Here is a 14,495-nt window from a genome sequence, read left to right as displayed (position 1 = left end):
TCCATGGATATTGACATTCGCTCCATTTTTCTTCAAAATGGTCATAAATGTTGACTCACTGGGTCATCGTCACAGGTTTCCGTTACTCCACCTACTACTTTGTTGCAGACTCAAGGCAATAACATCTGATTGAGCTGCACTTTTCTTCCAACCATGCCTGGAGAATAATGTGAGTCAATTCATCAGTTTAATCACTAATGCATGAACTTGTAATATCAGAGGATTATGGACACACTTCAATATTAACACTTACATGCTCTTCCATTTTTAGTAAAACCACGTTCACTTCCAAACACTGCATGCATTATTCGAAGTTTTACAAAGTACTTTCCACCTTCTATACGTGGAGACGTATCGCATTTGAAAGTGTATTTTTCGTCGCACATAATGTGACCTTATGCGGCGTATATCCTTCACATCTATGTTTTTCTCCACGTGTCAGACCGTGTAGGTGAATTCTAGCAGACTGTCTTGAGATGGTAAACAACGAAGACAACAGAATGAGTTATCCTCCTTACACCAATGAAATTACTGCATGCATACTGCTGTATTGCATGTGTAGATGTGCTACAGTGATCATAGATGTATTGTCCTAGATAAACCAGTAAAACAAACTTAGAAATGAGCGAAACATAGTTATATATAAACATCATATAACACCGCACATGCAGTGTCTATACATGTTTCAACCTGGTTAAATTGTGCTTGAATTTTACTTCCTCCATGATACGTAAATTACCTGTACTGACTATTGGGAAACATGGCGATAGAAATGGGCCGTCCAGCAGTGTTCCTGTTTTGGATAATTTTCTTATGGTCAAGATCAGTACTACTTCTTGGAGCAGGTAGGAACACTGGCATTGTAATGTCGTCTGGGTTTGAATAGGAACAAAGACGCCATACATAACAATCATTTCATCTAAAGGATTTAGAATTTGTGTCTTGCAAGCTTGGATCTTATTAATATTCAAATTATAATTCCTCGAGTCTATGTTATATAATGGACGTGTTGTCCTACTAAATAATAGCTTGTATATACACAATCAACTGTATGTTATGTTCTCTTTACACATTTTGCTATCAACTTCACAATTTTCATATGTATTACTTATTATAATACATGTTTTCTCTAACTATAAGTGCTCACTGTTTGTCATATTGACGGTTATATAGTCAAATTGTTTACCATATCAACGGTTTACTGTTAACTATATATACTGCCTACTGATTACCATATTAACTCCTCACTGTTTACCATATCAACGGTTTACTGTTAACTATATATACTGCCTATTGATTACCATATTAACTCCTCAATGTTTACTATATTTGCTGGTTAATTATTATCTTATCAACGGTTTACTGTTAACTCTATATACTGCCTACTGTTTTCCGTATTAACGGTTTACTTCTCAATATCGTCTGCCAAACTGTTAACAATATTTACTGCCTAATGTTTACCATATTAGCTTATATATAATATTTATCATATCAACATAAATATATATATATATATATATATGTGTGTGTGCTTTCATTAGATGCTACATGATATTCCTATACCGTTTTTCAAACCGGAGTTCACGTACATATCTTATGAAATATTTACAGTTTTGTGTTGTAAACATGACATAAACACCTGCGAATTAATCCACCCCTGTAAACGTTCTATTTAAAGATTTACCGAGAAATATTTTTACGAATCTCTCATAAAGGAGGCAATGACTCATGATGAAATCTCCTCTCAGGAATAATAGCTCGGTTAAATTGTTAGTCATTATGAGGGCGTCTTGAAAGAGAAAATGATAATAATAGCAAATTGATTATTATCCTTATCTAGTATTACGTTTTTAAGTTTAAAGAGAGGTAATACAGTAACCCATTCCCATTTACAAACCGTTTCACAAAAATGTATTCAACACAGCATTTCCTGAATGCCTACAAGTTAACAATACGCAGGTCTACACAAATCAATACCTATTATGCTGATATGCACCGACAGAAGAAAAGTCACTGCACTTCGTTATAATATGCTGTGAATTATACCGATATTGGTGTACTCACAAGAACTGGAACACTTTAGCTGACCTGAAATCTGCTGATTTCACACTTAGTTGATATATGACAATTTATTACAAGCTATACCATGACCTGGGTGCTTTCTTTTCATTGCTTTACTTTCGTATTGAGCTTTCAGATGTATACTGAGATCTGTGCTTTGCGTCGTTATTCAAGGGTGATTTCTGACTTGAAGGATAATACAGAGATGACAATAATTTTAATTCTGAGATTCGGTCAATATTGTGGTCTTAAAGTGTACCCTGAACGGAAAACGATAATAAAATATGTTATTCTTTGTAACCACCAAAGAAGAATGTCGCAAACCGCATCAAAATCGGTTGGCCGAGTGCCGAGATATCGCATATCGAAGTACCCGATTTGCATCTGTCGGTCGATTGCTAATCAGCGTATCGGTCAGTCACGCTGATTTGGAACTCTTCAGTCTATGACGTCACAGGTTGAACAGAGTGACTGTACATGTTATGGTGGCCAGTAGCGTAGAGGACAGTGTGAACAGTAGCAGCACAAACATGTCTGAATACGATCTGGACATGAGATTTGAGGTTGTTGAAGTTGGCGAATATTGCCGACAAGAAGTCAGAATCCAACAGGATAAGTTTGAGTTTAAAAAAATAAATAAATAGTGAAATTGACTTTGAAATATGAAATCTGGTTAACACAGACTGGTGTAATAATCGGTCAATCACCAATAAATGTATATTAATTATATGTTTACCATTTCTTACTCATTACCAAAGAAAGGAACACAGCATCAACATTTTTAAATAAAATAATGTGCCATTTCATTCGCAAATTATTATTCAAATAAACATACCAACAATGCAACAGTTCTGGATACTCTGGTTTCTGAGAAAAGACGAACACACGTACAGTAAATCCATGCGTTATATTCTATACAAAACCCGCTTCTAGTCATGAAGGACACCTAATTTAGAAAGTATTATATTATAATCATCATGATCTACAATAGACTAAATCTCTCTCCCGTATGAATACCAGTGTTGAAGTCTACAACAAACTTCTACATATACAGATTTTATCCCTTATTTTACATGCCATGGTCTCAAGGATTAAGGACGATTAAATGCTTGTGAAAGATATAATTTATATACGATCGTTGTCAGTGAAATAATATAAAAGTGATTTGCAACAATTATAATATAATTGATACTCTCTGTACAGGTATAAAGCATAGGTACTTATTAAAACCATCATTTTAGCTCCATTTTTTATGATAAAAAGCATACAATTTATTTCATTGTGACTAATCATAATTAATACTAAAACTTAAAACTCGCAATGAATTTCGTGTTTGATTTTTTTTATAAAGTTTAGGTATTTTTTGCTATTATTTTTTTAATTGTGTCATTATAATGAAGTGATTCAGATCCTTGTGGTGTTGCTTTCCAGTCGTGTCGCAAGTCATATCTTCACTTAAAAAGGGACTTTTAACAGATGTATAAACATGTTCGGAGAATTACAAATTCTCAAGTTTGAATGGGTTTACCGCTAAACAATTACCAGGTGTAAAATTACGGTCCACAAGCTCGTCACACCTGTCACTGCACCACAGGTGTCTGTGATTTCTGGTGTTCTAATCGGCACACGCCGATGATTGCTTGTGAGTTCACGCGTTTGGTTTCTGTGCATTCAAAAAAGTTCCGAAGACATGCTTTTACAGCATTCTATTAAGAATTGCGTTTATACTAAAGGGAATACATTTTCAAGTTGTTGAAATCAAACTCATTATTTTTGGAATTCAGTGAGTTTCGTTTTCCTTACAAACGAAAAAACACAAATAACTTCTAAAAAGTCAGAGGAGTTCCGATATTGACAATCAAGATTTGTCTACCCTGCTGGCCGGGGTTCGATTTATGGATATCCATAATTCATTTTTTAAATATCCATAAATAAGTCGATTTATGATTTATGGATATTCGAAATGATTTATGGATATCCATAAATAGTGACTTTTTTCCACTTTGGCTTGCCATACCTTCAACACATGCAGCAAAAAAACGTGCAAATTGTGCCCATACACTGAGTCCACAGACACGTTTAAATGTGTAATAAACAACCGTGTTTATCACATTTTACAAACACTGACATGCACATCAGCCAATGTTGTATATCTCCTCTCCTGCAAAAAATGCAAAATGCAGTATGTTGGAGAAACCAGCACTAAGCTCAACATCAGAATCAACAATCACCGTTGCTCCATCAAGTAAAACAGACCAGACTTTCCTGTGGCAAGGCATTTCAATTTACCTAGTCACAGTTGGAAGGATATGCAGGTGGTCGCCATTGATCACTGTCCTACCTGGAATGAAACGAAGCGTCGTTCCAGAGAAAGATACTGGATTACCAATCTCCAAACCTGCTACCCTCGGGGTATGAACGAACGTTAAAGACGTCTTCTGGATGTACTCTCCATCTGACCATTATATTTGACTATTCATGTAGTTAATTATTCAATTTGTTAAAATTTTCATAATCGCTGTACTTTTTGGGGTATCTGTTCATTGTTGCTCTTTGAGACTCACATTTAGTCGCCTCCCTCCATCATGCAACAGCATCTTGGTCCGAGTTGGCCCGAATCGTCTGTTTCCCGTAGCGTCCTGTAGGGACATGTCGGCATTCGTATTTCTTATATTTTCAGTCTTGATAAATATTTGTAGTAGTTTTTTCACACCACTCTCTATAATTCTAATGATCTAAAACATATTTTTCTAAAGTTTTTCAGACTTTGTACACGATATTTAATCAATCGCTGTAGAGACGATAATGCAACATTTTTTATATGAATGCAATGTCGTCCACTAGGAGTATTTAGGGACGAATCGTCTTTGAATTCTTCGGAATACTTTCACGTGCGGGGGAATTCAAAATATCTCTGCCGTTGGTCGCATAGCGTTCTAGTGTTGAACATGATGCAGTCACGCTAGTATCCGCCTTCGGCCCAAGTTTGCCGAAGGGTTCATTGTGGTTTCTCCAGCTACTAAAACATTATTCTTATTGTATTTTATTGTATTTCCAGTACTTCTTATATATATTATGTGATTGTATTTGTAATTTTTTGTTTTTTGATAAAGGGGCGGATTGCCTCGAAAATTTAACAAACCTTATTGTTTACACTGTTTGAATTACTTCTTTGCCCTATATATATATACCCATGATGTTGAAAATTTACTCTATGAATCTTGTCTCGGAGTTACTGATCTTTCATGGACACGTTTTATCAATTGCGCACAATTACCCAAAAATCACAAATAACGGTATCATTGCTGTTTTGGCTAATAAAAAATTCAAAATGATTAGCATATATTTCACATCTTGTATGAAATGCATTTTAAACTTGTATTACTAGTAGTATTATAACCGAAATCAATACTGGTACATTTGTATGTAACAAACCGGTCATGCCCTCATAATAAAGGATATATGATGTAAGTCGTTATAAACGGGCCGTTATTCAAATGTCATACATGTTACAACGACCAGTTATTTTTTTTTTATTTTTTTAAAAATATGCATGTTATATACGACCTGTTATAATAGAAAATAAATAAGATGATACACGTTGTATTTGTCCCGTTATAATAGAAAATTAGTAAGATGTTACTTGTTGTATATGGCTCGTTATGAAAGAAAATTAGTGAGATGCTACATGTTATATATGGCCCGTTTAAAAAGAAAAGTGTATGTCCCTGGTTTCGGTAGCACTTGTTATTAACTAATTCACAAATATAACTCAGAGAGTTCCTTCAGCACTTTCATTTTTGTTGTCTTATTCGCATTAATTACAGGCACGTGTTCACGTTTGTTTCTATATATTTCCTACATGGCGGCTCCGATCGTGTTCAACCTGTCACGTCACAGGTCAGAGGTCACCAAAACGAGGTATTGGGCTTTGGGCTTCAGGTGTGTTTTCGAGAAAAATCGCAATTACTCGGTAATGGGTCGGCCAATTTTGATGCGGTTTTCTGCATTCTTGTTCATTAATCAATACCAATAAAATATTACAATATAATTTTTCGTCCACGGTACACTTTAAAGAAAATTTATATCCGAACAAAAGAATATCAAAAATGAGATAGCTTTTCCATGTGGTAGCCACGTGGTTGTCATCTTGCTTTGCTGGTCTTGACGGGGTAATGTTTGCGCAATAAACATTTTATAGTGAAATTCAGAACAATTTGCATAAAATAGGTTATATTCATGTGCGATGAAAAAGCAAATTGAAATACATATCCTTAAATTACTTTAGCTTTTACAAACATTCAACCTATTCCATGCATTGTATAGAACTTTCTTCGGTACCTTGTTTTTATGACGTCATAATACTGTAACATCATAGTAATTGTACGTTATACTCCCCCTGAAGAACAGTCAATTACTGATTGTTATATGAAACGATTCTTATAATACAATATAATTTATTGAAATATGAATTGAAAATAACCTTTGAAATATTCAGCCATATTTATTTTAAAATGAACACGTCCTATTAACCAAAAACAACATAAATATTTCTAAGAGTTGTACATATATTGGGTTTAGATTAAAACAAATGGAGTTTTCCACCTACCGTTAGTAGCATTACTCAGATTCGCTAAAGAGGCAAAGGCATATGGATTTCAAATATTAGATCATGGCCTTTCCAGCAAAATTTTTATCGTAATTATTGGCTTTGATGTTATTCTATGTGTATGTTTACCATATTGTTTTGGGGGTCGGTGTCCGAAATGCAGCTAAAACGTTTTTTTATTAAGCCCGGCAGTACTTTCGTGCTACAGCCGGATGATCGACAAATCTCTTTTGGGATTGGTCAAAAATTCTGGAGCCTCGGGAAATTCCCAGTTATTGTTTATAGCCGAAATTAATTTCCCGTTCACGAATTTATCAGTTTAAGGTATATTGCATTTTGTCAACACCTGTCGGTGAACATCACATATAACATTTTTTTTATTAATCTTAACAAAATGAATAAATGCATTTTGTTAATGGCTGATTTTTTTTTTAATTTCCCGATTTGTCGAGACCAACCCGACAGTTATTAACAAAACGCAATGTTAACCATACACCGGTTAGGATCCGAAGATGATTTTAAAATGATTACGTTTTGTATCTTTGAAGCAGTTTTAATATGAATACAAAGAATGCTGAAGTTACAAAACAACAAACTAATTGAACCAGTTATAATACTGATTACAAACGTATGCCATAATTATACCAGTTCACGTTGCTGTCATCTGCACAGGCCTGTATCCGCTCAGGTAAGGCCGGTTTACAGAAATAATTTTGGGTATACTTTAACCATTCTGGCACAAAATTTGTTCGGTATTCGAAAATCAGAAGGATCGTCATTTGGAAGGTTTTTTTATAACTATAATAAAGAAGTATCGATTCGGTACATCGCCATTTCAATCGGAATCAAGAGAAAAGATAGGAGAAAGATAGGTTTGAAGGTGGTGTCATACGCAATAAGTCATTTAGTTCCATGTTGACTCTTGTAATCCCAGGCAATCAGATTGTATTACAGAGTATCTACAGTACTATGGACTGGTAAAGATACAAACGCGAGGATGTTAATGATTTAGCATACATGTTTCTGCTAAGCATTGCATATATCGGATACGTCCTGAAAATTTGTTCAGGCTCAATATATACAATAAAGCAGTTACGAAAGCAAATAACATTTATATGTATGGCCTTAACATTTATTTGTAGAATCGGCTATCCTCGTATCTTTCGAGGGCACTTCCCTTAGTGGAATATACATTTACGAGGGCGATAGTGCCAGCGTCACGAAGACATCACCATATAATTTCACCAGCTTTGGATCAAGTAATGTTCAGATCAGGAGCATGGATGTTAATGTGGCCAATGGATCCATCTACTTCTTTGAAAGAATTTCTCGATGCATATATCGTTTGCATTCAGGCAATGTCCAAAATGTCCACTGCGGGATTTCAAGTTCTTTATTCACCTCGATAGCGTATGATTGGGTCAGTGGAAACATGTACTGGACAGACGGCTTCTTTAACTGGATAGCGGTACAGCCTGCTGGTGCAACTGACAAGAGCATGTTCAGGGTCATAATCCAGGACGATATAGAAAACCCGAGTGCACTTGCAGTGGATGCTGTAGCAGGGTAAGAAGATCACTTTATCACAGTTGTTCTACATCGAATGCAATATCGCATATTACCCTTTGAAATAACTAAAATGGATGTAAGGATTTTTGGAAAGAATTTTGCTGTTAAACATGTTTTTCTTCTATCGTTGGATAGTTGAAGTCATTGTCTCTGGATAACCACATTGTAGGTATCACGGAAATATGTCAGCTTATTACGCAGTTTTTTTTTTTTTCATTTTTTCTAGTTTTTTTTTTTTTGTTTCACATTATCTTGCCCTCAACTTTTATTTAAAGTGTATCCTGAATTATTTGCTGTATGAAGCTTTGAAAATATACTTAATTATATATCAAACAGCGGAGAAAATCCTAACTCCATCGAGAGTATCATTTTTATGGAAAATTCGACTTTTCTAAAATAAAACATACCTGTGAATCGACAGCAAGATATGAAAAGGGGTTATTTTGATTATTGGCAAATACGGAGTTTAACCATATCGTTGGTCATTCGTTAACACTTTCTTGATACATACATAACAGAAATAGAATATTGATACAAAAAGTGAAGAAAAAACGCCATTTAATATATGATGTTTTGAAATAACTTGCATGTATATATTGTACGTAATTGATAATGTTTTCGTTCGTATTCACATAGACATAGACACTGCGACAGTTAAATGAGTTAAAAAATCACGAGAGTCATCATCAAGATTCATATCATAACAGTATTAGAATATACTGTATAAAACAACTTTATTTTTCATCAACCTTCATAAACCGTATTCAAACGTATCTTGAATTTACTGTATTCATAAAACCTGAGACGTATTTTTTTTTCTTTTTCAGGTATGCGTTTTGGTTTGATATATCACAATCTGGCTACCGGATAGAACGGTCATTGCTTGATGGAACCTTCCGAACCCCAATCATCACTACTAGCCTGTTGAACGTAAACGATATTGAAATAGACGTTGCCGAAAGAAGGCTTTACTGGACAGACGAGTGGAGATATTCCATTGAAACTTCACTATATGATGGAACAGACCGTAAAGTTTTGTACAAGCAGTTGAATGCAAAATTTCGTTCCATTACTGTAGATACGGTAATTATTGTTCATATTTCAACTGAGAATGAGTTGGGTTTTTTCCTTCGTTTTTTTAACAAGCTTTTTTACATTCTAGGTTTGAGGCAAGTAACACGTTTGTATGATATAACCAATACAATGGCGTCAATTAAATCACTTCACGTCAACATTGACGTAACGTTAATATAGGATTTGTAAGATGATAAGCTTGACAATAAACTCTTTTCAATTGGATTAATATTGATTAGGGAATTACATACTATTTGCAGGAGTTGGTGTAACCCTACTTCAAAAAAAATATATCTATTTGCTGAAATTGGCTTTTGATCCGCATCAGTGGATTGCCAGTGTGTTATGCACTATATGCACTATGGACTGTATGACCTGTATCAGTTGGGGGGGAAAAATTCAATATCACCATATGTTAAACATTATATTTATATGAATATTAATATTTTCTTGCTTTGTATCATTCACTGATAACATTTTAATCGAATATTTAAAATTAAGTACCCTTAGCCAAAGTGTTACTCTCGTAAACAACATTAAATCAGCCTTAACAACCTCAAGGAGTTACTTCCCCTTAAGTAGATTTGTCATATCAATGTTTACATATACATTATATTTGTCTGTATTTCTTACCACCTATTATTAGTAAAGGGAATGCTATTAACCTTCCTTTCATGTCAACAAAATTTTCATTTTTTTTTGTGTTTTAGAACCATGTGTGCGCGACTTTATATGACGAACAATGGTGGAATTGTTATTCCAAATCAACCGGAAGCTTTCATTTTTACCGTTCAAGCGAGTTTGATTTAACGGACCTAGTCATCATTACCATGTATAAGGAAGACCTGAAGCCTCCTGTGACTAGTATATTTCATTTGGTTCTGTCATATAGTTTGAAATGTATATTATATGTTATATATATATATGTGTGTGTGTGTGTGTGTGTGGGGGGGGGGGGGGGGGGGGGGGGGGGGGGGGGGGTCAAAGAAGTAATAATAACGGTAATAATCCGAGTAACACTGGATCCTTGTAAATGTTTGTCTGCAGGACACGAGTTACTTGAAGTGTTGATATAGGGCAAAGAAGTGATTCTAACAGGGTGGAAATAAAACAAAAGTCACATTTTCGAGGCAATCGGCCCCTTTGTCAACACACAGAAATACAATCACATGATCTATAAATAGTACTAGAAAATACAATAAGATACAGTAAGACTCTCATGAAGCCTTCGGATGACGTGGGCTGAAGGCAGTGGCTAGCGTAGCGTAACTCATAATGTTGTCCGAATCCTTACCACGAAAAAATCATACATAGAAAAAATCTTGAAAGATATATGCATGAAGAATTAGTATTTCGAAAAACTATGAAAATGTGAAGGAAACTTAATATTTTTCAAGCATGCGTAGGTATGAGTTGATATTCTGTGGCATGATTAGACAAAGCTTTTGCAGCTAGATGATAATATCTACTGGGGATTTCAAATGATTCCCTAAAAACACATTTGTTTTTTTTAAAGATGGATGCTCGACATTGGGATGTGAACACTTTTGTGTGAACCTCCGACCTAATGGTAAATGTATGTGTAAGGAGGGATATACGCTGGATACAGACGGATTACACTGTACAGGTAAAAAAGAACTTCATTAGTGGTGTTGCTTTATTTTATATATGTGACTGTCTTCTTTTATTAAAACCATGATCTCGTATATAGATATACAAGGTTTATCTTTACACAAGGGATAAGCTTAACAATGCGTACAAGTTCATGTTCTCGTAATTCATATTGTTCCGATGAGTTTCGATTTGTATCGAGGTTTGAAAAAAACACTCACAATTTGGATATCTGGTATTTCACATTTCCCCTATCATACCTACATATCTCTCGCTTGCATGTTGCCATCTCAATTTGATCATTAGATCATTATTTCAAGACATGGAATGATAATGTAATTGTGAATAAGGAAACAATGTGAATTTATGTCGCTGTTAAACATGTAATGTGAACGGTCATGTTTAGCGTTAATCATATTTTAGCGTTTTTTATTTTGCGTTGAAAACATTATACTGAATTACAATTGCGTTACGTACACGTTCTATATACGAAATAAATCTACATACATATACAGATGCGTCAATTCTTCATTTCACATATCTGGTATCATTTGGTTATGCGCCAAAATGGGTTCGTTTACAGCACTTCTTACATGGAAAACAGTTATTCTACATCGGTTGGTGTTATGAATTAAAATGTCTAGTATACAACTAATATGAGATAGTAAGAGAACTACCTTCGTTCCAGAAAACCATCCGCTTTATAGTAAAGCATTTGTGATGTCCAACTCCACCAACATCTGTATGTTGAGTTTCCGTGCAGTAACAGGCTACAATGACCCTCTTCGTTGTGTTGGTAACGTTGTACAAGGTTGTCAGCTTCTGACTGTCGACACCAGTAACAAACTTATCTACTACGTCGACACGACATCAAACTTCATCAGAGAGTACAATACGGCTACAGACACAAGCCGCCAGATAACAACAGCATATGCAGTGTCTGGTAAATACGGAATTATATGTGTAGATAAAACCAGTTATGTCATTTAGAATTTATAACTAATTAAGTTCATGACGAAGTAGACCACGCGCCTCTTAGCGTTGCATATAAGATAAACTTTGATTTTTGAGAATACCTTATCTTCTTCCGGATACCATATAGCATTTATTTGCCAGCTTACTGTTAATTCATTATTTAAAGATCAAGGTATTATTTGGAACTTCACATTAAATTTATTGATGAATTGTCGCCTTCACTGCATTTTCAATGGTATCTATTAAAAATCTACCATTGAAAATAATTCCGATTGGCCAATCATGTGTCGCTTTTATTTTGTTTAGCATTTGCAAATGAAATATTGAATCCAAGATAAAATAATAACAAAAACAAATTTAACTTATTAATTGCGCATACATATTTATGGTTTAATTTTGTAGGGATGGTATTTGATTGGACAGATGGAAACCTGTATTGGTCTGAATCTACTACTGGCAAGGTGAAATATGTAACGATAGCAACACTAGCTGCCAAGGAACTTGTAGATGCCTCTTCACCTCCTTCTCACTTAACTATAGATCCACACACCAGGTCTGACATTGCTCTTAAGCAAACTTCAGTTTCATAATACAGTGAAATTTGTAAGAAAGTAAGAAAGCTTATTGATCATGGAGTGGTATATGAATCGTATTCGGTGTAATGCGCGTGCTTGCTATTATCTCATATATAGAATACATTGGTAAGATGGTACATGATTTGATTAATATATGATAAAGAGTTATACAAAAGACTCACAGGATATTAGCATTAGATACAGTAGAGCAGTCCAAAATGAATTTGACTCCTACTTCTTGGACCCGTCAGTGATGCTAGGAGCTTAAGACGTTCTTTGAGGTGACTTAAATAGATTGAAAGAAATGTTGGAATCTAAGTGAAGATGTTCAATAGTCCTATAATTATGTACATTTAATCACTTGCAATATTAATTTGATACCTAACTTCTATTGATACAACTGTATGTAATATGAAATATATCTTTTGCCAGGACACTTTTCTGGGTGGAGGGGACAAGTGGATATGAAATGAAGATTGTATCAATGTCCCTTGCCAGCAATGGGAAATCCGTCATACTGACTCAACCATCACCCGCCTATATAAAGGACATATTCTTTGATGTTTCAAGCGACAGGTGTTTTACATTTGATGTTCTTTATACTTTTTCATACTTTGTCAATAACTTAAACACGCGAACGATAACACGCGTGTGTCTTATTTTGGCGATATGTTGTATCAAGCAGAAAGAGTTAAGAGCGATTTAGTTTTACATCTTAAAAGCTCTATTTCATTCGAGTTTCAATCATTTTTGATGCGCACAAATTTACATTTTCATCTTATGTTGTTTATTTATTTTGATTTTCCAGATTGTACTTTGTCCAGTACAGTACACTTACCAGTATACAGAGAAACGGCAGTGGTATAGATTATGTGTACAGAAATCTCCCGTTGGGTGTGGATAAACTGATTATCTACAAGGTACACATTTTAGGAGGATATCCTCACAGTTCTTAAAATTCCATTATTTAATAAGCCTGTATTCAAATCGAACAAGATCCTATAACAAATGATTCAAATGTGGTGGCTACATTAATGATGTTTATGACAACATATCACCTGAAGTGTCTCCTTAGATGAACGTAATTTTCTATTGTTGATGATTCTTAATTACTGTAATTGATGATGGACCGTAAAAATGCCAGACCAAATCTCAATGACAAGCAAAGCGACTGTTATGTTGTATACAGATACAGTTACTTTCAAACTCTTAAAGTGTTTAAATATTAGGTCATTTCCTGCTGTTCTTACACATTAAAGGTAACATTTAATGGCAAGACAATAATAATAGATGAATCACATAATTTTCACCAACAAAATTAATTTGGTAAAGTAGATGAAGATCTTGTCTACGCAGAATATTTAAAAAAAAATTCTAGATTTTTAGTAGCCATGGTGTGCTATTGATAGTAACCGCTTCTTCATTAACATTTCATAGGACGTTTAGATACGTCTTGGACTGAAATAAAAGCAGTGCGATTCGTTTAAATTCAGTTTGATACAGAAACGTAGATAATGTTCTTTATACATTCTTCTCGCATATAAATTACGTGCTTTATCTATATTATTTCATGGTGGCATTTCTAAAACCATGTAAACCATGCATTATGATGATAACCGAAAGGATAAATTACCATCCAGTCAATCTTAATAATACAAATAATATGTTTTCAGAGATATGCCATCTGGTCTATAACTATAAGCTCAAATTTGAATTCCTTGTCTGTACAAGCAAAATCTCCACAAACCATCAATTTGACAAACAGCATCGGAGTGATCACTGGATTAACAGTTTATGATAATTCACTACAAAGACAGACGAAAGGTAAGTTTGCTTTTGTACTCGTGATTGTATTAGATAGTCCAGAGTTGTATTTCCCTGAACCATTTAATTTTATATGCTGTATGATATATTGCATGACATGCATTGATTATTCCGACTTATTGTTAAAAACAAATTAGGGTGGGGGTAGGTGGGTGGGGATGGAGGGTGACTGTTTTTCTTTTTTTGCAATAGCTGCA

The 14,495-nt window shown here is 34.5% G+C and overlaps 1 protein-coding gene across 2 annotated transcripts in view; it reads left to right on the top strand.

Moving 5' to 3' along the window:
• Positions 1-720: 720 nt before the first annotated feature.
• Positions 721-14,495, top strand: part of LOC117321965 (low-density lipoprotein receptor-related protein 4-like) — a 32,616-nt gene continuing 18,841 nt past the window's right edge. The window contains exons 1-10 of one of the 2 annotated variants that reach the window (XM_033876605.1): positions 721-845; positions 7,813-8,236; positions 9,067-9,322; positions 10,024-10,177; positions 10,830-10,940; positions 11,613-11,867; positions 12,302-12,452; positions 12,907-13,050; positions 13,283-13,394; positions 14,148-14,298. In XM_033876605.1, the coding sequence (XP_033732496.1) occupies positions 761-845; positions 7,813-8,236; positions 9,067-9,322; positions 10,024-10,177; positions 10,830-10,940; positions 11,613-11,867; positions 12,302-12,452; positions 12,907-13,050; positions 13,283-13,394; positions 14,148-14,298 (1,843 nt within the window). In that variant the 5' untranslated portion in view covers positions 721-760. The remainder of the gene's footprint in view (positions 846-7,812; positions 8,237-9,066; positions 9,323-10,023; positions 10,178-10,829; positions 10,941-11,612; positions 11,868-12,301; positions 12,453-12,906; positions 13,051-13,282; positions 13,395-14,147; positions 14,299-14,495) is intronic. The other variant, XM_033876603.1, reaches the window with a different exon arrangement.

This window comes from Pecten maximus, chromosome 2 (assembly GCF_902652985.1).
Source record: "Pecten maximus chromosome 2, xPecMax1.1, whole genome shotgun sequence".
In the NCBI taxonomy this organism is placed as follows: Eukaryota; Metazoa; Mollusca; class Bivalvia; order Pectinida; family Pectinidae; genus Pecten; species Pecten maximus.
The sequence above is the reverse complement of the archived record's forward strand: the minus strand, read 5'-3'. Positions and strand labels throughout refer to the sequence as shown.